This window comes from Leptidea sinapis, chromosome 29 (genome assembly GCF_905404315.1).
Source record: "Leptidea sinapis chromosome 29, ilLepSina1.1, whole genome shotgun sequence".
Taxonomy (NCBI): domain Eukaryota; kingdom Metazoa; phylum Arthropoda; class Insecta; order Lepidoptera; family Pieridae; genus Leptidea; species Leptidea sinapis.
Window position 1 is genome coordinate 10126398 of NC_066293.1, and position 23174 is coordinate 10149571.

At 37.0% G+C, this 23174-nt stretch overlaps 1 protein-coding gene across 1 annotated transcript; it reads left to right on the forward strand.

Annotated features, from left to right (window-relative positions):
* The first annotated feature begins 434 nt into the window (after positions 1–434).
* On the forward strand, positions 435–22605 carry LOC126973517 (suppressor of fused homolog). Its single transcript, XM_050820850.1, has 12 exons — positions 435–805; positions 876–978; positions 2767–2859; positions 4374–4546; positions 6070–6212; positions 6578–6663; positions 10125–10257; positions 11840–11939; positions 12562–12638; positions 16342–16433; positions 16936–17068; positions 22395–22605. Exons 1-12 carry the CDS (start codon positions 667–669, stop codon positions 22587–22589), a joined length of 1467 nt encoding a protein of 488 aa, XP_050676807.1. The 5' UTR covers positions 435–666; the 3' UTR covers positions 22590–22605.
* Positions 22606–23174: the final 569 nt, after the last annotated feature.

The window sequence follows — 23174 nt, forward strand, 5'->3', positions numbered from 1 at the left end:
ATATTCACTTTAACTTTTGCCATTTATGGATATTTGGATTGTAATCATCCTACCACATTACACTTTAGAAGAATTTTTATACTTACCTGTTAAAAATAGAAAATAATATCTATTTATTGCAACATATTTATTAGGCATGTGTGCATTGTTCAGACAATTGTGTTAAAGTTGTTTGTTTGGAATAAAAATCACTTAATCTCACAGAAAAAATGGAGTCCACAATTTTATGATAAAGTTTAACCTTAAAGCTTAAAAACTTCATAACTTATCAACATTATCAATCTTCAGAGGACTGTAGTTTAGTTGGATTGACAGAGAACGGTTGTTAACTCGCTCGGCCTGTTTTCTTGCTAGCAGTCTGTGGTCGCGCAATAAATTAAAAAAAAGTTACGTGGGCTCAAAAAGCTCGAATCCAGGGCCATTAATTAAGTTATTAAAAAATCGGCCAAGTTCTTACTAAAGGTCTTATAATATTTTTATTTTGAACGGAATTATTATACACTAAACTAAATACTAAACCATCGGATATATTAAACTACATCAACTTTTTTTTTGTAAGACGAATCCACTACCTACCTTACATAAATATTTGTGATAGATGTTAAATTTACCCATACCATTTAGATCAACTTATGTGTCATTATTGTTTTGGAACAAGTTTTAGTTATGTCGAATTTAAATACAAACAGTGAAACAAATGGTGGTGTTGTGCAAAACAGTGCATTATCTTTCGTTGCGTCCGCGCAACTTACAAATTCCCACAGTTCTCACGGATCGCAAGCTTGCGATCAAATAAACCAAACAGGTGTGGTGATTTTTCGCACTGAATTTACCGTTAATGTTACATAGGAGCAATAAATAATTTAATATTACAGATACTATAATGCCACCTGGATTGAAAGCACTCTATGAAGCATGTTCCAAGATTTACCCGGACCAGACAAATCCATTGCAAGTTACCACTAGGCTTAAGTATTGGTAAGTTCCTTCAAGATGTTGTTTGTATTAGGAGGCAATCCAGAAAAGTGATGACAACAAAATATACACTATACAGGTTGATGTTGTAGCACCAAATCTATCATCCACATCCAAAAATAAATTATATCACTTGATAGCATAAGAATCAAATCAATCATTATGTTAAGTGAGGATAAACAGTTACTGTGCCGAGTTGACGAAGTAGCTACTCCCATTTTGAGGTATTATTGGCTCACATACACAGCTTAGAATTCTTTTTGACTTTTAGAATCTTTGAGGCTCCTTTAAATATCATTAGTCAGCTATTGGATAGGTCTATTAATTATTGTGTGGATGTCTTCCGGCTGAAATGAATTAATTGCTTATTATAAAATATTAGTATGACATAGTAATACAAAGATAATATTATAAATATAAAAATATTCTTTGTTTGACTCATAGCCTCACCTCTGTGGCCTCTGTGACACATACTTGTCAAATAGCCAAATAAAAATGTAAAATCACTGAATGGGCTTCAAGTAACAAATCTAGTGTTACCTGATGACAAAGTGTGAAGATCTACTGGAAATGTAAAGTACGTCAGAGTACCTTAACAAACCATGGCATCAGTTCATCTGTGGCTTGGGGAGATATGTTTTTTGCACTCTTTACCAAGTGAGAACAATTACTACTGCTAACGGCCGCTCCCAATATACAGTCTATTGCTTACTTGAGATAAAAATCGTAACTATCATTGACTTTTCTGTCCCAATAAACTTATTGACGGTAACTCACCTTATCCGTACATGCTGTCTGTCAATGGGATGACATATAGCTTACCAGCTATAGAAGTTTGTATGGAAATTACAATTCCCGTGTTCCAATATAAGGCTATAAGAATAACTCATCGGGTATATTGGGACAGCTTCAGATTATTGATAGCTAATTACTGACAGTAGGAGGTAGTAATTTATCTCTATCTGTAGATAGTATATTGGAAACGGCCATTCGTGCAGTCATAGGCGATAGCAGTAGCTGGAAATTTTATCAGTCATCTTGACATATCTGTTTGATAATTTAACTTGTCATTCTAGAATCATAGATTATCATCATCTACACCTTCTTTATTCCATAATTTTTCACCAAAACACTCCTCTTTACCTTGAAGACAGATTTGAGCTACTAGGGTCTCAGCATGAGCTTTCGTTGTGCTCTGCTGCGAAACAAATACTTAATGTTCCTTTCCATAAATCTGAAAGCTATCACTCTTCTTTCACCATTAATGCCATCACTCTTTGGAACAAACTGCCGCTTACTATCCATCAAGCACAATCATTAGCATCCTTTAAAAATCAACTAAATAAACATTATCTGTCCTCTTTGATATTTCCATTTCATATGTCCCATTTGATAGAATCTATTGTTCCTACTTTTTACTTGTTTTACTTTCTTATAAATTTATCTATAGTATATATTATGTGTGTCTATATTTTTGACACTTTTCTTACCCTTTTAAAGTACTGCCTTTCTCTTTTATTGTATTACAAATGGTTGCCTGGAAGAGATCACTATATAGTGATAAGGCCGCCATTTGCACCATATCATGTAATTATGTATCTTAGTAGTTATGTTATATTTTGTTAATGTGGTGTCAAATGTCTCTTATCCGATACAATAATGAAACGAATCTGAAATGGAGGTGATATAGGTTGGTCTGACAGCAAAATAAAGATGGTAGATAGGTGATGTTACATGTATGAGTGAGAATGAATTATTAGTTTGATTACATAACATAATTTTTGTTTTCAGGTTAGGAGGCCAGGATCCCTTGGATTATATTAGCATGTACTGGAATCCTGGCAATCCTGAAGAGCACATACCTCCGCACTGGCACTATGTTAGGTACATAACATACAGTATTATTCTGTTAAGTTATTTTATGATTTAAAAGATCAGGCTTCGGAGTTTTTTATCAGTTCTTCTATCACCTCTACAAAATATGATAAATGTAGTTTTATGATGCTTACCAAGTGTTGTTTTTGTTACTCATTATGGTAAATAAGTATTCTATTACTATATTTTTATTTTTTTATGATAGGCTGTAGCTTAACATCTTACGTTCAAATCTTACTGATATAATGTGTTGATAGTGTTACTCCTGCCAACCCTATTCTACCAGGAAGCCCAAAGACTCTTAATGTTGCTGTTGACCTCTGGTAGTGTCCTCGGCTTTCCAAGGTATTGGACCCTGTATTGTATTCCAACGCCTTCGTGACACTCAGGAATGACATGGATGGCTGTTTCTTCCGCCCCTAAACAGCTCTGCAAAGAAGTCTGTCTGTAACAACCAAAGTTTTCTTTCATAATAAGAAGTGATATGATAGCAAGACCTTATATTTGTGTATGTCCTTTTTAGTCAAACAGCATGTATATTTGTTTCAGGTATAAAATAAGAAAATAAAACTTGTTTCAATCTTTAGCACCGGTCACTAACAATCAAATTAGAATACATAAATACTCTACAAGCTTGGTGGTCTACTTTAACGTTACATTGGCAAACTTGTGGTATACCTTCCACAGGAAGGTAGAAGTAGGAAGAATAGCAAGACCTTATGTATAGTGAAACGCCATTCCCAAACCCAGCTAAGATCAATTATTCTGAGTACTACTGAGGTTAAGCTATCAGACTGTTAGGGCTATTAATTTCACCAGGACATGGTGGCGCAACCAGTCGCTCCTACCAATAAAATATATACAGCTCTATAGAGAGTTACCCACCTGGAGTCCGTTTGGTTGCGCAGCCAATTTGGTGGCGCAACCAACTCGGATGCGTACATAGTGAAATTACTGGGCAAATGAGACTTAACATTTTATGTCTCAAGGTGACTAGTGCAATTGTAGTGCCACTCATAATTTTGGTGCTTTTAAAGAATCCTGAGCGGCACGGCATTGTAATGGGCAGGGTGTATCAATTACCATCAGCTGAATGTCCTGTTCGTCTAGTCCCTTAGTGTCATAAAAATAACAGAATGTTACTGGTCACCACCACTAATTACTTAAGAGCTGTATAGTGTCTAACACACTCGGCCATCAGTGACACTCCTACTTACAACATCTGTTGTATTTTGTTTTTTAATTGTTAATTGCATACATTAGATACTCTCGATACAGAGTCCATCAATTTAGGATAACTCCTCATCAGATTAATCAGATAGTAGTGCTATCGCTTCGAGGTACATTTTGATACTGTCTTAGTGTGTTGTGGCGACTCTGGTGCCTGTATGGTATCTAGTTTTGGTAGCTTACAGACTGTGGTGTCCCGGTGAAATATAGATCTTAGCGTATTTACCACTTATGAGCCATTATCTCTGAAAGTTTCAAAACACTTGAAGTTATTATGCTTTATTATTTTTCAGCTTCGGCTTATCAGATCTCCATGGTGATGGTAGAGTGCACCCTGAGCCAGACACGGACCAGTGCTCCGGATATGGTCTGGAACTGACTCTTCGATTGGAAGCTGATGGTGGAAACCCTCCAGTGTGGCCTGCAGCCTTGCTGCAAGCACTCGCGAGATACATATTTGCTACAGGTATTTTTTATGAGAAAAAATGATGGAATGAGCTTCATTGATAGTATCCCATTATCCTGAAAATGTCGAGAAAGGACTTCACAGTTTCTGTTCAGTTTCCAAACTGATCTGGATTCCTTCTGATAAATTAAAGTCAAAGGTTCCGGCTGATCTATTGTCTACTTTAACATGACATTGGCTAAATTATGGTTCGTCTACCACACAAGCAACAGTAAGTTGTGGGAGGCACCTTTGCATAGGATACCGGCTAGGTATGGGTACCACAACTAATAAATAACCACAAAAAAATAAATAACAATGGGTTAAATTGCTGGGCAAATGAGACTAACATCTTATGTCTCAAAGTGACGAGCGCAATTAGTAGTAGTAGTAGTAGTGCCATTCAGAAATTTTGTGTTTTTCAAGAATCCTGAGCGGTACTGCATTGTAATGGGCAGGGCGTATCAATTACCATCAGTTGAACCTCCTGCTCGTCTCGTCCCTTATTTTAAAAACAACAAGCAACACTAGGTTGTGGGAGGCACCTTTGCATAGGATGCCGGCTAGATTATGGGTACCACAACGGCTCCTATTTCTGCCGTGAAGCAGTAATGTGTAAGCATTACTGTCTTCCGGTCTGAAGGGCGCCGTAGCTAGTGAAATTACTGGGAAAATGTGACTTAACATCTTATGTCTCAAGGTGACGCCCAGAAATTCTGAGGTTTTTCAAGAATCCTGAGCGGCACTGCATTGTAATGGGCAGGGCGTGTTTAATCTCGCATAAAATCTATCCCATTTGATTCAAAGTATGAAAACCCTTGCCTTCCTTGCCTCCTTGTAATGATCAAGCTCGAAAAGTAAGTCACAACCCCATGAAAAAAAGATGCCTTTGTGAAATATTTAATTTGATTTATTCATTTAAATTGCGTTACATGCGACTTAGTTACTAAACAAATAATTGAAGTACTAAATTATCACATGCACCTCGTAAGGCATAGCAATTAACAACAGCTGGGCAGACATTCAAAAAAATTTTTCCATGAAAATATTAATTAATCAAATAGTAACTTTTTTCAATAAGTAACTTTTTTTAAAGAGCTTATGAATTTTTTAATATCAGCTTCGGCTTTTGAGTGTTCTGGTAACTTATTGTCAATTTTAATTGACATTTGGTAGGGATCGGTACTGTCTAATGTTAATTTAGATTTAGTTTGCAAATTTTTATTTTTATATTGAGGTTTGCTGTGCCGGGGCGCGTCTATGATTTTGGTGTAAAGATTTGGGTATTTTCTTACATTTCTAGTATATATGTGCACGGTAATTTTCGTTTTTGAAAATGAGGTTTGCAGCTTACTCTTTGTTTAATATTTGCAAGAACACAAATAAATTTTTTTCGTGTTGCCCCACAGTATGACGCCGTAGTTTAGCCAGGCTTGTCCGAAAGCGTGAGAGGTTGTCGCTGCCGATATTCGGTTCGAATCATAGTAAGAGCCTATGAATGTACGCCATGTTTATAAACTGTATCTCAAAGGTTTTTATAACAGGTAATAAGTTTTGCGCTGGTGACCATATATCCTGGCATGCTCCTCTGGACGGCTCGAGGTCACGGGTTCGACACCTGCTGGTGGCAGAAGACCCTCAGTTACAACGGACAGACACTCCCCATGGAAGTGTCGCTTTTCTCCAGGTAAGAAACCCTTTCTTGAGCTGTGTGTCCATTACATTTGGATTGCTTCCTGTATCAATTAACTTGGCATAGACCTGAATAAGCGAGATATGTGGCTTCAACGAGAACCAAAGTCTCTGACATAGCCTGATTGATAGCAAAACTGAAATGGCAGTGGGCAGGGCACATATCTCGACTGACAAACGGCTCTTGGGGCAGTAAAGTCGTCGAATGTCGACTAAGTACTAGAAGTCCTAGTGTTAGTAGGCCCCCACAAGATGACCCAAAGATCTGGTCAAGTCTCCCGTTAGGGATCCATTAAATAACATGTTAAGGTTTAAGTTTTTTTGGATAACATTTTCCTCGTTACAATATGTCTGTGATAGATGGTAGGATGCACCAGCAGAGAGCTAAGGGCTGCACAGCGGGGATCCGGCTTCCAGGTGTTAAGGGCAATTAGCGAAGATCCCATGTAAGTACATATGTACTGTATGTAGTATATACTATGGCCAACGAGACGAGATAAAAAATGTAAACAAACTAACCTCTACTGAGTTATATTGCGACAGCGGACGAAAATTTTATCTGTCTTTATCACTCGTTCGCAGTAATGGAGTCACTTGGTCGACGATAGCTGTCGTTGCGTGTTTCGTGGTACAGTAAAGAAGTCAGTACTGCCAACATTTGGTCCGCCATTTTGTGAACAAGTTCATTCCTGTTTAGATTGCATTCGAAGTGTTACGTATTTTTTCGTTTCAATATTTACTTAGTTTTTTGCTATTATTAATCCGTTACTGTTAGTTTTCTCGTTGGTGTTTGCTGTTTTTGCTAGTTGTTGTTGATTTTAATGATGGAGTCAGCTGTAGACAACCTTTGAAAGATAGCATGATTTTCAATATTCAAAGATATTGATAAAAATATTTTGAACTCCTGATAGTTTGTTTACATTCTTTATGTCGTCTCGTTGGCCTTATATTATACATAAAATTCTTGACATCTTTGTGTTGTTTATTTATTATATATGATACCTCGTGACTTCGTCCGCGTACACACAGGAGGGAGCATGCAGTAGCGGCATTTAAATGAACATTTTAAAATAAAATAAAAATTATAAAATAACCTGTCGCGACACTTTCTGTAAATATTAATGTGTTCTGTATGTCGAACTACATTATTTTATTATATAATATTTTAGGTATTTTTTTTACACCTTGGGTTACATTATTGGAGTTTTAGTAAGTATTCCTAATTTTTTGAAGATAAAATATAGCCTATGTCGCCCAGGTATAGTGTAGCTTCCCAACAGTGAAAGAATTTTCAAATTGGTTTAATAGTTTTGGAGCATATTCAAAGCAAACAAATAATCAAATCATTCCTCTTTATATTATCAGTATAGATGAGTCAGTAATAGGTGGAAATCTTTTATACCATACAATGGGTTTGTATTGAATTCCCATAAGTTTAGGGTTATAATCTATAGTGCAAAATAAAATGAGAATTCCAAGAAATATGTGTTTAAAATGAATATTATGGTTGTAAAAAGTGTTTTTAAATATACATTGTGTCTTGATTGTAACCAGTATGCCAAATTCTAATCTTAGCGACGTTGCCAAACTTGCGACGTTGCCAAAGAACAATGGCGAAGTTTCATACTACAAAATATTTGAAATTGAATGGTAGCGTCTCAAGAACTGACGTGTACTAATTAATTCTCTATAATTTTCTGCATCTACTGACATAATTCATTTTTAATTTAGAACCGGGATATTGGAGAAATAAATGATTATTTTGTTTGAGTTTTTAGGTTAGGTTTTTCTGTTTATTACTTTAGCGTTCTAACTATAGTATACTTATCTATTATAATCTAACTAACATGTTCCAACAACAATAACACTGAATAACACGAATTCCAAAAATCTTTAAGGATAGGAACTAGTAACCATAGGCAAATAGTTAATTAATACCTAATTACTAAACTGTCTACGGTCAACAACTCTGGAGTATTATATTATGATAAAATGGAAACTTGTTACTTGATGCAATGGTAATAACAGTTTATTTTCAACAAACCAGAGTCGGTTGTCCATAGCTTTATAATTTTATAAGAGGGAAGTCAAATGCGCAATCCATAGTCGTAGGTAGGTACTTCTAAAGTATACCTAACCTACGCCCGATTTTAAGGCGCGGGTCGACTTTTAAACTAAGTACTTCCATTTTTATAATCTTAAAATACTGGTAAAATAAGTACCTAGTTTCCTAATGTATTTTTCTCAATCCAAGTTCTTATTTTGTAGAAGTAGGTAGCAGTAAATTAAACAAGCAAAATATTTTATTTTGTTTATTGTTATAAAAACAGCGTACGTTAGACCAAATCGTGGGGCATATCATAGTCCGGTAATGGAGAGCAGAAGTAGTTCAAAATGAGGTTCAGAGTTAAATACGAGAGAAAGATATTATTAAAGTCCAAAACCAAGCCAGGTAAAATAGAAACTACTTATTAATATACAGAAAGCACAAAACAACACAACAGCGGTAACTATAATTGATAGGTATAATTAGTATAAGGCATAGGTGACAGGTATAGATACTCATTGATCATTCGCTCATCGCTGTCAGTCATATTGACAGATAGCTTTCCTTGATGTAACCTAAAATGGATATGATTTCATAGTTGTGACAGCATATAATGTGAAAATGAAATAAATATTTTACTTATTTCCCCGGTTCCTTTTGCAATACAATTTTATCTAACAAGTCAATCTATCAGTGAAGTTTTTTTTTGTAACTATCCTAACCTTAGACGGTTATTCCTATAGTCTAAGTATAAGGTAAAATTTCGCCATTGTTCTTTACACTTACAAAGTTAATCAAAGGACATAATAATCAATTAAAGTAAGATAATGACATATTTTTCATTGATAAGTAGTCAAGTACAATCATTCATAATTTGAAGCTCTTAGTATGCAGGGGCCCTACTCCTAAAATCGATATTCGATATATCGTGGCATTAGTCTTGTCGAATCCTACTCTCAGTTACATCGTATTCAATGTTTGAACGAACGAAACATTTTTCGATATTATCGGTCCTAACCCTACTTTTAGTTAAAAATGTCAGAGACGAATATTCGAATTCGACATACAATCAAACGTCATTTTTACGATAATCTCAACGACACCTTATAAGCTGTCGTTGCTATTATCATTTATATATTTGCCATACAATATACATACTTAATAAATAAAATTATAATAATTATATGTGATTTACTATTCAACAGGATTTTTTTACTACCAAGGAATTTAAGTCATTTTGTTGATCGTTTATGCGTTTCTACGCATTCTCTACTAGTAATGCAAATGGCCGCCTGAGAAATAGGAAGTCGCGAGAGGAGTTGAGTTACTTTTTTTTACATTTTATTATCCACAAGTTTTGTATTATTTATTCAATTTTAAATGGTCATATTATATTCACTACATAATTTTTGAACATTTACATTTTGTGTAAATGATGCAAATTGGTGGTGCAGAATCTGGCATGCCCCTTAGCGCCTAAGCTATGACTTTGACACTTAACAGCGACATAGCACAGATAATATTTAGTTTTTAAAGGTTTGCGCATAATTAATTCACTCTAACTTCGTAAAGAAATCAAAATATTAGTCTATGGTTACGATGTTGTTACGATAAACGATATGGAATACGAACATTTGTTAGAGTAGGGTAGGTGCGATATATTCGGGTTATTATCGTATCGTTCCGAATGTATCGTTGTCGATTTTGCGAGTAAGAAAGATAAGAAACGCAAAAAAAAAACATTAAACTTAAAAACATACACCATTCGATTCTAATAAACGGTCATGTTAATACCCTCGAGTTATGGTAGTTTAAGATAAACACGTTGTTTATATTTTGTACCCTTTGTTTAATATTCAGCTGCGGTGGTAAATGGCTGGTGACACGCGTTCGCCGGCGGCGATCAGCTCACAAGCTGACCGCTGGCTCCTGTGACAAGATGGTGGAACTGGCTGGGGTGTCAGCGAGGGTCAACTGGAACAAGTATCTGCCGGTGTGTATCATGACTGATGATAACCTTGGACAAATAATCTAATTTCGCCAAAGAGTTCACTCGTCGAATCCAACTCGGAAGGGCAGTACAGTAAATACCACAGTGTCTGAAGACGAAGGTTTTCAAGCAGTGTGTGTTGCCAGTGATGACTTACGGCCGTTGCCAATATAATATCTACAGATAGAGATAAATTACTACCTTCCACTGTCAGTAATTACCCGATAAGTCATTCATGTTGCCTTATATTGGGACGCGTGAATTGCAATTTCCATACAAACTTCTATCGCTAATAAGCTATACGTCGTCCCATTGACAGACAGCGTGCGGATCTTACCGACTAACTTACCGACGGTAACTCACCTTGAGTTACCGTCGGTAAGTTTAATGGGACAGAAAAGTCAACGATAGTTGCGATTTTTATCTCAAGTAAGAGATAGACTGAATATTGGGAACGGCCGTTACGGAACGCAGAACTTTGAGCCTTATGAGGAAGCTCATTGGCGCTCAGAGGGCTATGCTTGGAGTTTCCATGTTTTTTTTATATAAGAGGGGGCAAACGGGCAAGAGGCTCACGGAATGGGGAGTGGTGAGGTAATCGCCCATGGACATCCGCATCATGATGTTCATGGGTCAAGAGATTCGTTGCCAGCCTTTAAGGTGGGAGTATGCTCTATGATTAAAGGTCCCTACGTTATATTGGTTTGTGAAAACATTAATCTAACAGTTATAATTCATTACTGCATATCGTAATAAAATATTAAACGCCGATAAACATCTTTATCCTACATTTTTTTCGAATGTGAAACTTCTTTAGAATCGTTGTTATTTCAAACCGGATGCAACGGAAAAAACGACAGTAAAAAGAGCGGTCACATCAATTCATAATATTTAATATGGGAGATAATACAACGTTTTGGTACCAGGCGATCATAGTTAAAGAAGAGATTGTCTTAAGTATGGCGCGAGTATACCTTAATATATTCTGACTCCAAGCGCACGGCGTATTACTACATGGACACCAGGAGAACATATTATTATATAAATAAGTGGTGGTAGGAATGTCTTTCATAGCGGTTGAAATCATGTGTCATCCTAGCAACACGTACCAGGAATTCATATGCAGTTTAGAGGTTCATGCACCATGCAGGTTTCACTTCTGACACGTGGACTTTGCACGCACGCAATGTTTTTTTTTGTTTTGTTTAAAAACGTTATAAAAATAGAAAAGGCCAATCAAGTACATATTTTTATGTCAATAAGTAACTTGTGTTTTTTATAGGTTGGTTCTTTGTAAGTTGGTTCGTACATTTGTACTCAGTAGATGGCACTACAATATTGTTCAATTAATTTACGAACATTACTTTTTAAGCACTTCATTACGACATACCAAGATTTACGAACTATGCGTAACTCGAACGGTTGGCTCAGTTGGCTCGGATGGAACCCAAGAGGCGCGGGTTTGAGTGCCGCCTCGTTTATAAATTTTTGTTACAAATTTAATTTGTATTAATAATCCCAGACGTGAGGGATATCACTTTAAAAAAATAACAAATTATTGAAATCTATGTTTATGTGTTCACAGAGCGCTGACGAGGAGTGCCCCTTATCTCCAAGCGTGGAGCGGCAGATCAAAGAAACCTTCCAACGTGGCCTGAACACAATGACAGACCGAGGATCTGAAGGTATACTATTACTAAGGAATACTTCAAGCCGGTCCACATCTTCCGGCCACATATGGAGTATTGCTGTCATCACTGTGCTGCAACGCAGAGCAGCTCGAATTTCCGGGGTATTTTTTTTATGGAAGAGGAGCGAGGGTACGGGTCACCTGGTGTTAAGTGATCACCGCCGCCCACATTCTCTTGCGACACCAGAGGAATCACATTGTCGGCCTTTAAGGAAGGTGTACACGCTTTTTTTATCGCGGAAACATCGCACAAGGTAGCTCATTCAACAGCTTGGTTGTATGTGGAAGAAAGTTCCTTGAAAACCGCACTGTAGAGAGATATTGTAATAAGAGTCGTGCGAAGGTGGAATTCGGCGGCAGGAATCAGGTTAAACAGCTCTTCGGTACACTCCCCGTGATAAATGCGGTAGAAGACACACAATGAAGCGATGTCTCTACGCAACGCCAAGTGATCCAGCCGTTTACAGAGCACTGGGTCTCCGACTTATAATTATTTCATTGAAATAACTGTCTGTAATAGTTGTCATTTAGCAATTGACCCGGGCAATAGATATCTTAAATCAGCATTGCTTATTAAGGTCCTATTTAGAATATTCAGTAAAATAGTATATTTTCAGGTCACAATATGTCAACGGACAGTTTCGAGATGTCGAGCATGGAGAGAGCGCTGCCCCAACTGCCTGACGTAATGCAGGTAAGAGGCTATCCATTAATAACGTCATTTTATGGATTTATAACCCACCTCCCCATGTCACATTTGTGCAACTCCTCCCCCTGCTGTGACGTCATAGTACATGACAATAATCACAACCAATATACATATACCCCCTTATTCATAATAGTCTGCTAACTTAAAGCATTGCTAATTCTCATTCCGTCTTCTTCTATTGACCTAAGTCAGAATAGGAAAAAACACTCCTAAGCGGCTGTTTAAAGTTATGAATAAGGGGGCTTATGTTTTCAAACCGCCTCTCACTCACTCAATGCCTTACACGAGAGTCAAAAAAGGTAAATGTAAAAAACAAGAGTTTTTGAGTACAGATTTCGTATCAATCCACACACACCGTAAGTAAATAAAGATATCATGCGAGCATTTTATTAACGATTCCAAAAAATTCAATAACTGTTATTTTTAAAACATGAAGCAGGTATTCTTGCAACAGTATCATCCTGCCACCACAAGTAGCGCCCGCAAACCCTGTCTCAAAGAATGTTCATCTATTAAATTCAAATTAAAATATTTTTATTCAAAATAGGATGTGACATCACTTATTGAAAGTCAAAAAAACTACCACCCATTCAAAATGAATGCCTCAGACCTGAGAAGAATGGGCGCAACAAACTCAGCGGGCTTTTTTTTCATCGAATAAATAGTTTACAAAGTAATATTGTACAATTAAACTTATTATTATATAGACTGAGGGCGGTCACTTCATTCCCAACCTGTGGTATCATTAAGAAAGTCATTTATGTTTTAGTAACCTTTACCACACAAACGTTTTTTAACAATAATTTTGAATGACGTAATACTTTTGTTTTGAACATTTTCTGGGATCTTGTTGTAAAAGCATATACATCGCCCCACAAAACACTTACTAACTCGACTTAGCCGAGTAGTAGGCATCATCAATATATGTCTGTTCCTGGTGTTAACATTATGGTTATGACAGTTTCTGGCAAATTAACTTAAATTATACCATACTCACTAAATACCTCTAATAATGTTGTTGTGATGGTTAAAATTATATAAGTCTATCATCTTAACTCAGCACATGGCTATGGGTATGAAGCGGGAATTATATGAAGCATACAATCGGCGAACAGCTTTCCAGTTACCCGACCGGAACACGCAAGTTCTGGTCGTTGTCGAAAGCTGCTCTTGGTAACTTCAGCCAGCCGTCCATGCCACCGTTGCACATGCAAAAGAGAAAGCCGATCTCCTGTGCGCTCTTTTCGCCTCCAACTCGACTCTTGACGACAACGGAAAAACACCGCCGACCATCCCGCGGTGTCAGAGCTCTATGCCTGAAGTACAGTTCCGACAGAAAACTGTTAGGCGAGCTCTGTTTTCGTTGGATGCCAGGAAGTCGAGCGGGCCGGATGGCATTTCTCCAATCGTGCTTAGAACGTGTGCCCCTGAGTTGACGCCGGTGCTAACGCGTTTATTCCGGCACTCTTATTCAAAAGGCGTAGTCCCTGATTCATGGAAGTCAGCGTATAGGTCGTAGCGGCGCAGCATATAGGTCGTTGTCGACGGATATTGCTCGAACCCGAAGCCCGTAAATGCTGGAGTGCCCCAAGGCTGTGTGCTGTCTCCCACGCTGTTTCTTCTGCATATCAATGATATGTTGCACATCTCCAACATTCATTGCTATGCAGACGACAGCACTGGTGATGCCGTATACACTGGCCATGCAGGTATCTCTCGGGAAATCGTCGACCAGTCCCGGGAGAAACTTGTGTCTTCTATCGAGTCCTCTCTTGAGATGGTCGCAGAACGGGGTAAATTGAACCTTGTCCAATTGAACCCCCAGAAGACTCAAGTTTGCGCGTTTACCACTAAAAAAACCCCATTCGTCGTATCACCGCTCTTCGACAACACTTCCCTCAAAGCCTCGCCTAGTATCGGAATACTGGGTCTCGAAATCTCGAGCCATTGCCAATTTCGTGGCCATCTGGAAGGCAAAGCCAAATTGGCTTCAAAGAAACTGGGCGTCATTAATAGGGCACGGCAATACTTCAAGCCGGCCCACATACTAGCGCTCTACAAAGCGCAGGTCCGGCCACACGTGGAGTATTGCTGTCATCTCTGGTCTGGCGCACCCCAGTATCAGCTCGATCCATTTGACCGCGTGCAACGCAAAGCAGCTCGAATTGTCGGGGACCCAGTGCTCTGTAAACGGCTGGATCACTTGGCGTTGCGTAGAGACGTCGCTTCGTTGTGTGTCTTCTACCGCATTTATCACGGGGAGTGTTCCGAAGAGCTGTTTAACCTGATTCCTGCCGCCGAATTCCACCTTCGCACGACAGGCCACAAGTTAGGATATTATCCTCACCATCTGGATGAGTGGCGGTCCTCCACAGTGCGGTTTTCAAGGAGCTTTCTTCCACAAACTATAAAGCTGTGGAATGAGATTCCTTGTGCGGTGTTTCCGGGACGATACGACATGGGTACCTTCAAAAAAAGCGCGTACACCTTCCTTAAAGGCCGGCAACGCTCCTGTGATTCCTCTAGTGTTGCAAGAGATTGTGGGCGGCGGTGATCACTTAACAACAGGTGACCCGTACGCTCGTTTGTCCTCCTATTCCATATAAAAAAAACAGTGGTGCTAGTAAAATAAATATCGGACTGCACTCCGGGAGTGCCGGCAGAAGTAAAAATTGGCACGAATTGCTTTATATAACAGTATAAAAGTACTAGTATTTATGTGTTTAAATATAATATTCATTTATTGTGCTATCGTACACAAAAAAGGCGATTTATATAACATATAAAAAATAACCGTGCAGAACTATTACAATTATTTTATATTAAAAAGTTTATCTCTCAGAAAAATCAACTTTCCCTCCCTCCGTCTTACGAATTTTCGATCAGGCCATGTGTGCTGACCCGAGTTTAACATTTTATACCGCATCCCAAGAAAAGTGTTCAACGCCGTTAAAGCATAAAATCACAAAATGCTGCCATATCCAGGTGCTATTGAAAAAAATTGTTTTTGGCCGATATCTCAGAAACTATAGATTGTAAAGCAAAAAATATTTTGACCATTAGTGTAGAAAATAAAATTTCGCATCCTTTATTTCCTGTAAACTTTTTGTAAAACTTACCATTTGCGATTCACGGCCCATTAAATGAACCGGTATTTTCTATCTCGACCAATAGCTCTTAAAATATTGGATTACTCAAAAACACACAGACCACCTGACCATTTTTATAGATAAGTTAATCTACAAATTATGTATTTCACTTTTTTTCTATTGTCCATACATTTTGAGTTATATGACGTTTAATGGCGCGTGTGTTAGAAAACATATTCTTATTAAAATTTAAAATAAAAGCCATAACTGTATGGCTGAATAATAGTATATTATGCGTACTTATATTGCGATTTTCGTGCGAACTGTGTTGCTCGATGACAATTTAGTTATATTGTATACGGCGCAAGAGACAACTGTCATTATAAAAACCACTCAGATGACAATGATTCTGTTGTCTATAGTTTTTCTCTATCTACAGGTCGGTCTGCACTATAATTTGCCATAACAAAATTACAAGAAACGAGAATAGATAATTTCGGCGTATCCAGGGCGTAAAGTCGAAAATTTCAACGTTCTAATATAGTCTTGTCCCGAGTTAGCTTGACTGGCTTATAATATTTTTATTAATTGGTTTGCAGGGTTCCTGGCATCAGGACAGCATAGAATATCTAGACGGAGTACATCTGATGCTGAACAGCGAAGGTGCCAGCCTACTGCCTCTGGCTATACGGTAAGCTTAATAATAACCATCTACTCAAAATAATTTATTATTTGTAAGTGATATCTCTCACTTTTTTTTTATTGTTCAATATATACAAGAAACACAGTGTTAATGTGAGGAATTACTTCTGGGATTAATTATACAAATTAAGTTTGTAACCAAAATTTATGAACGATGCGGGGCTCGAACCCGCAATCTCTCAGGTTCTGTCCGAGGGCTCTTACCAACTGAGCCAACCGTTCGAGTGACGCATGGATCGTAAATCTTCGTTCTGTCTGCCATTCTATTCCCACGAGAACCGGATACTTAATTTTTTTACTTTTTGGATAATTTACTGTAGATACTTAATTTTAGAATTTTAATTATCTTACTAAACAAATACCTACCTAAATTTGCATGTAAATTTATAGATGATGATATTAAGTTGTCACATTCAGGTATATACTTCATCCTAGTTTCGAAAAGACATGTACTAGTAGTGGTATCACTATAGTGTCCATGTGGTTTACAGAGGAAGAATTCTCCACAACTCCCACTTCACCTGGCGGCAGGGGCCCAGGAGTGTCACTGTTCTGACGCCCAGAGTTCTTGGAGCTTTCACAACCCCGCAGAAGCCTTACGCAGTCAGAGGCTCGTGGCTGCAAGTAAGTACTTTTATTTATACAGGATGCTTGTCTTGTCAACTGTCAACAGTGGAACTTGTGCTTAGAGTTTTTTTAATTATTTTTTAGTGTCTTACTTGAACTAAATTGCAGACTTTGTGATCTATTTGTAGTATAAAGTGTTGTGAATCTTGGGAAATGTTATATTGTGAAAGTGTATAGTATTTAAAGTGAAAAACTTTGATTAAACTAGCAAACACATAGTGAAATAAAAAAAAATCATATACCCTCATATTTTTCTCGAAAAATCATTAAAAAATGGCATCTTGTTATAAATGCTATGTTCAAATTAAAAAATATGATGAGAAAAACCCTAAAATCCAGTGTAAAGGTTGCACTCGCGAAATATGCGGCAAATGCAGTGAGTTGTCTGCGACAGAGCTGCGGGTGTTTTGTCTACAAAACCCCAAACTTTCGTACTTGTGTGCGGATTGCCAAGAGGGCTTAAAACAAGTGCCTGCTCTGCGTAAACTTGTATCGGAGTTAAAGGAGCAAGTGATGGAATTAAAAGAAAATCAGTCGTCTTCTTTAAATATTGATGCAATCATTCAGGAAATGGTTGAGCGTGAGAACTGAAGCTGCAATGTGATAATGTTTGGTATCGAGGAAGCGAGCTCAGGTGGTAAAGCGGAAGCTAAAAATCATGACAAATCTGGAGTTTTGGAAGCACTCGCTCAAGTCCCGCTCCAATCCTCGGAGCTCATAACAACCATTCGTCTTGGGAAGCCCACTGCTAACAAACCCAGGCCAATCAAAGTCATACTCCGCAACAAACACAATGCTGTTAAAATCTTGAAGAATAAAAATAAACTGCCTTCATCAACCTCTGTTAAATCAGACATGACACCCTATCAAAGGGATCAGTTAAAAAAACTGAGATTAGAGCTTGCAGAAAGAACTAATAATAGGGAAAAAGATCTCACAATTAAGTACATAAACAAACAACCCAAAATTATAAAAAGTACAAGAAACTACCCACAGTAAACTCTCCAATAACAAACCTCAAAATTTTATATACAAACCTGGCATCATTAACGGCTAAATTTGATCTTTTTTCATTGGAAATCAAAACTTGAATCCAACAATTATACTAGTAACCGAAACACACCTGCACACTGGGATAAGTGACAGCATAATAAATCTGCCTAACTACACGCTCTTTTTTCTAGATAGGAAAAATAAAAAAGGTGGTGGAGTAGCAATTTATACTCTCCATACACTAAATAATCATCCCTTGATTGCTAAGCCCAATATAATGTTGCATGAGGATTCAGTGGAAGCATTATGGCTTGATATTCAGTACCAAAATTTTAACCTCTTACTAGCTTGTGTATACAGATCCACTCACTACAACATGGAAAAATCTGATGAATGTCTTTTCAACAATATTAAAAAAGCTGCAAATTCAAACTCAAACCTGTTGATAATTGGTGATTTTAACTTGCCAGACATAAAGTGGCCTATTGAAAAAAATTTTATTGATCTTATAATTGATAATAATCTTTCACAAATGGTAAATCAAAATACCAGGAAACGGAACAAGCAAGAATCTCTTCTGGATCTTATTATTTGCAATGATGAGTCCCTCATTAGTGAAATCAATTATCACCCTCCAATAGGAAAAAGTGATCATGTCATTCTGTTGGCTGAGATACAACTGGTGGGTCAAGTTATAAAAGAATCCACGTCCTATAAACAAGCTTTCAAATATGGTGATTATGATGCAATTAATAAATACTTGCTCACATCTGATATTCCAGAAAATGACTCTATAGATAATACATGGAGGATGTTCAAAGAAAATATCTCTATTACTATTGATAAGTTTATACCAAAAATAAAAAGTCGTAAGGGTTACAGTAAAACCAAACCATGGATTACTAAGGAGATATGTAAATTAACGGACAGGAAAAACAAGCAATGGAATATATATTTATTTGACCGAGATAATGAATCTTATAAAAAATATCGTGCCATAAATAATAAAATAGTACAGTTAACACGTCAAAATAGGATCAATTTTGAATCAAACATTGCTGATAGTGGAGAAAAAGCCTTTTATGCATATGTCAGAAAACAAATATCAACAAGAGTTGACATACCGCCAGCTCTTATGAATCCAAAAACATTTGAAATCACAACAAAGTCAGTAGAGGTAGCTGAAATATTTGCTGATCAATTTGAACACGCATATGTGTGTGAGCCACCTGGGAAATTACCAGATGTGAACATAGAGAGAGTACATGCATCATTAGAAAACATTGTATTTACACCAGAGAAAGTTCTAAAGGCAATAAAAACTTTTGATGAATCGACAGCTAGTGGTCCGGATAATATTCCTGTTATTATGCTCCAGCAATGCAGCGCCATCATTAACCAAGTAACCTTAATAATGAATCTGTCTTTTGCAACAGGAAGACTCCCAACAGACTGGAAAGAAGCAGTGGTTACGCCTATTTTCAAAAAAGGCAATAAGTTAAATGCTGAAAACTACAGACCAATCAGCTTGACGAGCATATTGTGTAAAGCTATGGAGAAAATCATAGTTGACAGCTTAAGAAAATTCATAACAAGAGAAAACATAATTATTCGAGAACAACATGGTTTTACACAGAAGCGATCAATTGTCACTAACCTTCTCAGCTGTCTTAGACAGTGGATATTAAATTGGGACAAACATCAACCAACTGATATTATCTATCTGGATTACGAGAAAGCGTTTGACAGAGTTCCAATTAGTTGGCTACTTCATAAATTAGAACACCTTGGCATACGTGGTAAACTGCTAGTCTGGATTAGTGACTTCCTGTGAATGATCGAAAATTTCGCGTAAGGGTTGGGAATGAAATGTCAAGTAATCGTCCTGTTCGCAGCGGTGTACCACAAGGCTCTGTACTGGGACCAATATTATTCACATTATCCTTAACTGACTTGCAAAATGTTATAAGTCTCCCATTCTCATTATTCGCGGATGACACCAAGTTCTTTGGGAACCCTATACATCAACAGGGTGAAATACAACAAAATTTAAAAGCTATTGAACACTGGACAAAGGAATGGTTACTTTCACTGAATGTCAACAAAACCACTGTTCTACATATTGGAAAAAATAATCCCCGAGTATCATATTGGTTAGACAATAAGCAACTAAAAGCGGTTGATACACAAAAAGACCTAGGAGTGATCTTAAGCAATGATCTTAAATGGGAAGCACACATTGTGGCTACTGTGAAGAAAGCCAACTCAATCCTGTACCTAATCAGAAAAGCATTCTTCAACATCACCCAGAAAACTTTTCTAAAAATCTATAATACTTATATCAGACCATTACTGGATTCCAGACCTGAAATGAATACTTCATTTCAGGTCTGGAATCCATATTTTGTTAAGGATATAGAATTGTTGGAAAGGGTACAGAGGCGAGCCACTAAGTTGCCTAGGGAACTGAAAAATCTTACATATGAACAAAGACTTACACAGCTTGGACTCAGCACCCTCAAAAGCAGGCTAGAAAGAGGCGATCTAATTGAAACATCCAAAATACTAAATAATTATTATGTCCCAAATTTTGAGAGCATGTTTCCAAGGAAGAGCAATCCTAGACTAAGGGGACATGATATGAAGCTAGAATATCAATTAGCATCATCAAATCCATTGAAACACTTTCTGACCAACAGAGTCGTTCATATATGGAATAGATTGCCCAAGGATGTGGTTAAATCAAAATCTGTTAATCAGTTTAAGAATAGACTGGACAAACATTTGGATAGATATGGCAAATGATATAGACGCATCAGCGAAAGCTGCTTAGTCTATTATAAATAATAATAATAATGCTTAAAAGTAGCGAGAAATTGTAGTTGATTTTTGTTTTGAAGCGAAAATTCTTTAGCCCACTTAGGCACTCTTTAGTACAGAAAAATTTAATGGAATCGCGTCACCGAAATGCTTGGAGCAGTATATCTGTAGCTATACAGCTGACGTATTGTGCAAAATTAGTGCTGTGTATATCAGATAAGTGAAATTGTATGGATTTAGGGAAAAGTACTATGTGTATTGTTGGAATAGTTATTTTGTTTGATTAACATATTATTGAAAAAAAGAATATAAATTGAAATTAATAATATAATTGTTTTTGAACATTACTTTTACATTAACGTATTAACTTTTATGGGCAGTCTCTACAGCATATTTTTTTTCATTACTTATACAGGTTTTCACATTCCAACAGATGAGGGTCTCGCCTGTTCCATAGGAAGTAATAAAGTGTCTATTTTACTGTGTGAATATTGTTGTTATTCAGTTAGTTTAATTATAAACGTTAGTAATCGTTTTGTTTTATTTTTAAAGTGATCGTATTGTTATTTGTTTGCTTTTGTAAGTTGGTGATTGTAAGGTATTCTACGGGAACCCTTGAGTGAGTGAAGGCCTCCTGCAAATAACTCCAAATGTGTCTAAAAGTAGGTAGAATATTGGTCCCAAAACGTTTCCCTGGGGAGCACTTGTCCTGATGGGACAAATACAGACAGAGCTTTTCCATTCTGAACGAAAGGATGTCGTTGATGCAAAAAAGATTTCGGTTTTATAATGAACTTTATTTGTGTTCGACTATAGATTACAAAAAAGGAACTTAAAAAAAATTGTGCGTCTCCGGACGTCCGACAGAAGCGATAACTTAAACTAATCTAGATTGAAATTGGTAGGTAACAGGATGTCATCATCCATTACCTACCATCACTTATTGAAAATCAAAATCTTCCACCCATTCCATAGGGTATGCCTCAGACCTGAGAAAAACGGGCGCAATAAAGTTAGCGGGCTTCTTTCTTTTTTTTTTATATGGTTGCAAATTAATATCGTACAATTAAATTCTTGTCATTCACGTAGACCTTGTGAATTCTATTGTTTAGTTTGGAAATCAGAAGATCGAGCGCAGTTCCTTTTATGTCATAGTGACATAGCTTCCTGGCCAGCGTTGAATGTTGAACACAATTAAAAGCTTTAGATAAATCACAGAAGATGCCAAGTGCATTCTGCGATTCCTCTCAGGCATCAAAAATATTCTAGATTAGTTGAGCTAATCAAGAACTTTTTTAGGTTGTTGAACGTCCCCTTGTAATGAACGTCGATCGTAATGCGACATGCGATAGATGGGCGAAAAATTTGAGGCGATGTAATAAAAGTTTCACTTTAATATTGGTATTCTTATGTTACAAGAATAAAGCGTTTTATTATTTTATATTTTTTAGTAAGATTAGTCTTTGCTTTGAAATAAGTTAATAAATTTATAATATTGTATTTTCTTCAGATTCTCATACCAAAGGATCTTGCGGAAGACATGGCGAAAAAAGTTTCGAGTCTCTCCAGTCTCGCGGAAATAGACTCGGAGACCGACGAGGAAGGAGACGCGACTGTTACCACTGCGCCTACGGTGCCGTACACCATCACCTGGCCGGCGTACAAGCTGAAAATATCGGTGTTGCCCGATACAGAGTTCTTATAATATACTGTTGGAACTATATTTGGTTTTATTATACCTTTTACGTACAATAAACAACTAGAATTACAATCACGCTTAAAAATTGTTGCAAAACTCTGCCTACGTGTTTATCAGGCAGAGTTTTCGTTCAGTTGTGTTTTGACCGCGCTTTGAATACAACGCCACGCAATGACAAAGTGTTCAGTGAAAAACTATCCAAATAACAGCAGATCCAAAAATTTAATTAAAACGAAATTGTGTAACTAACTTGACGTTTTTAATAATTTTGCTAAATAATTACATATCAATGTAAAATCAAAATAGACGTAGCTTCTTATGAGCGTATACAATAAATTTTGAACGTTACTGTTGCGAAATAAGGTGTTAATTTGAATGAGTGTTTTAATGTTATCTGTATAATTTAACTTCTTTTAATAGGCGATTGGGAGCCCTGCTGTTTATTATACGTCAATAATTATTTTTCCGGAAGCTTATTACTGGGTAATAATTAAATTATCCAGCTTCACTAAGCACTTTAGGTACACAAACATACCGAAGGGCGCGCGGAAACCTGGAGGTAGTCTATTCGTCTGTTGTCAATCACCAAAT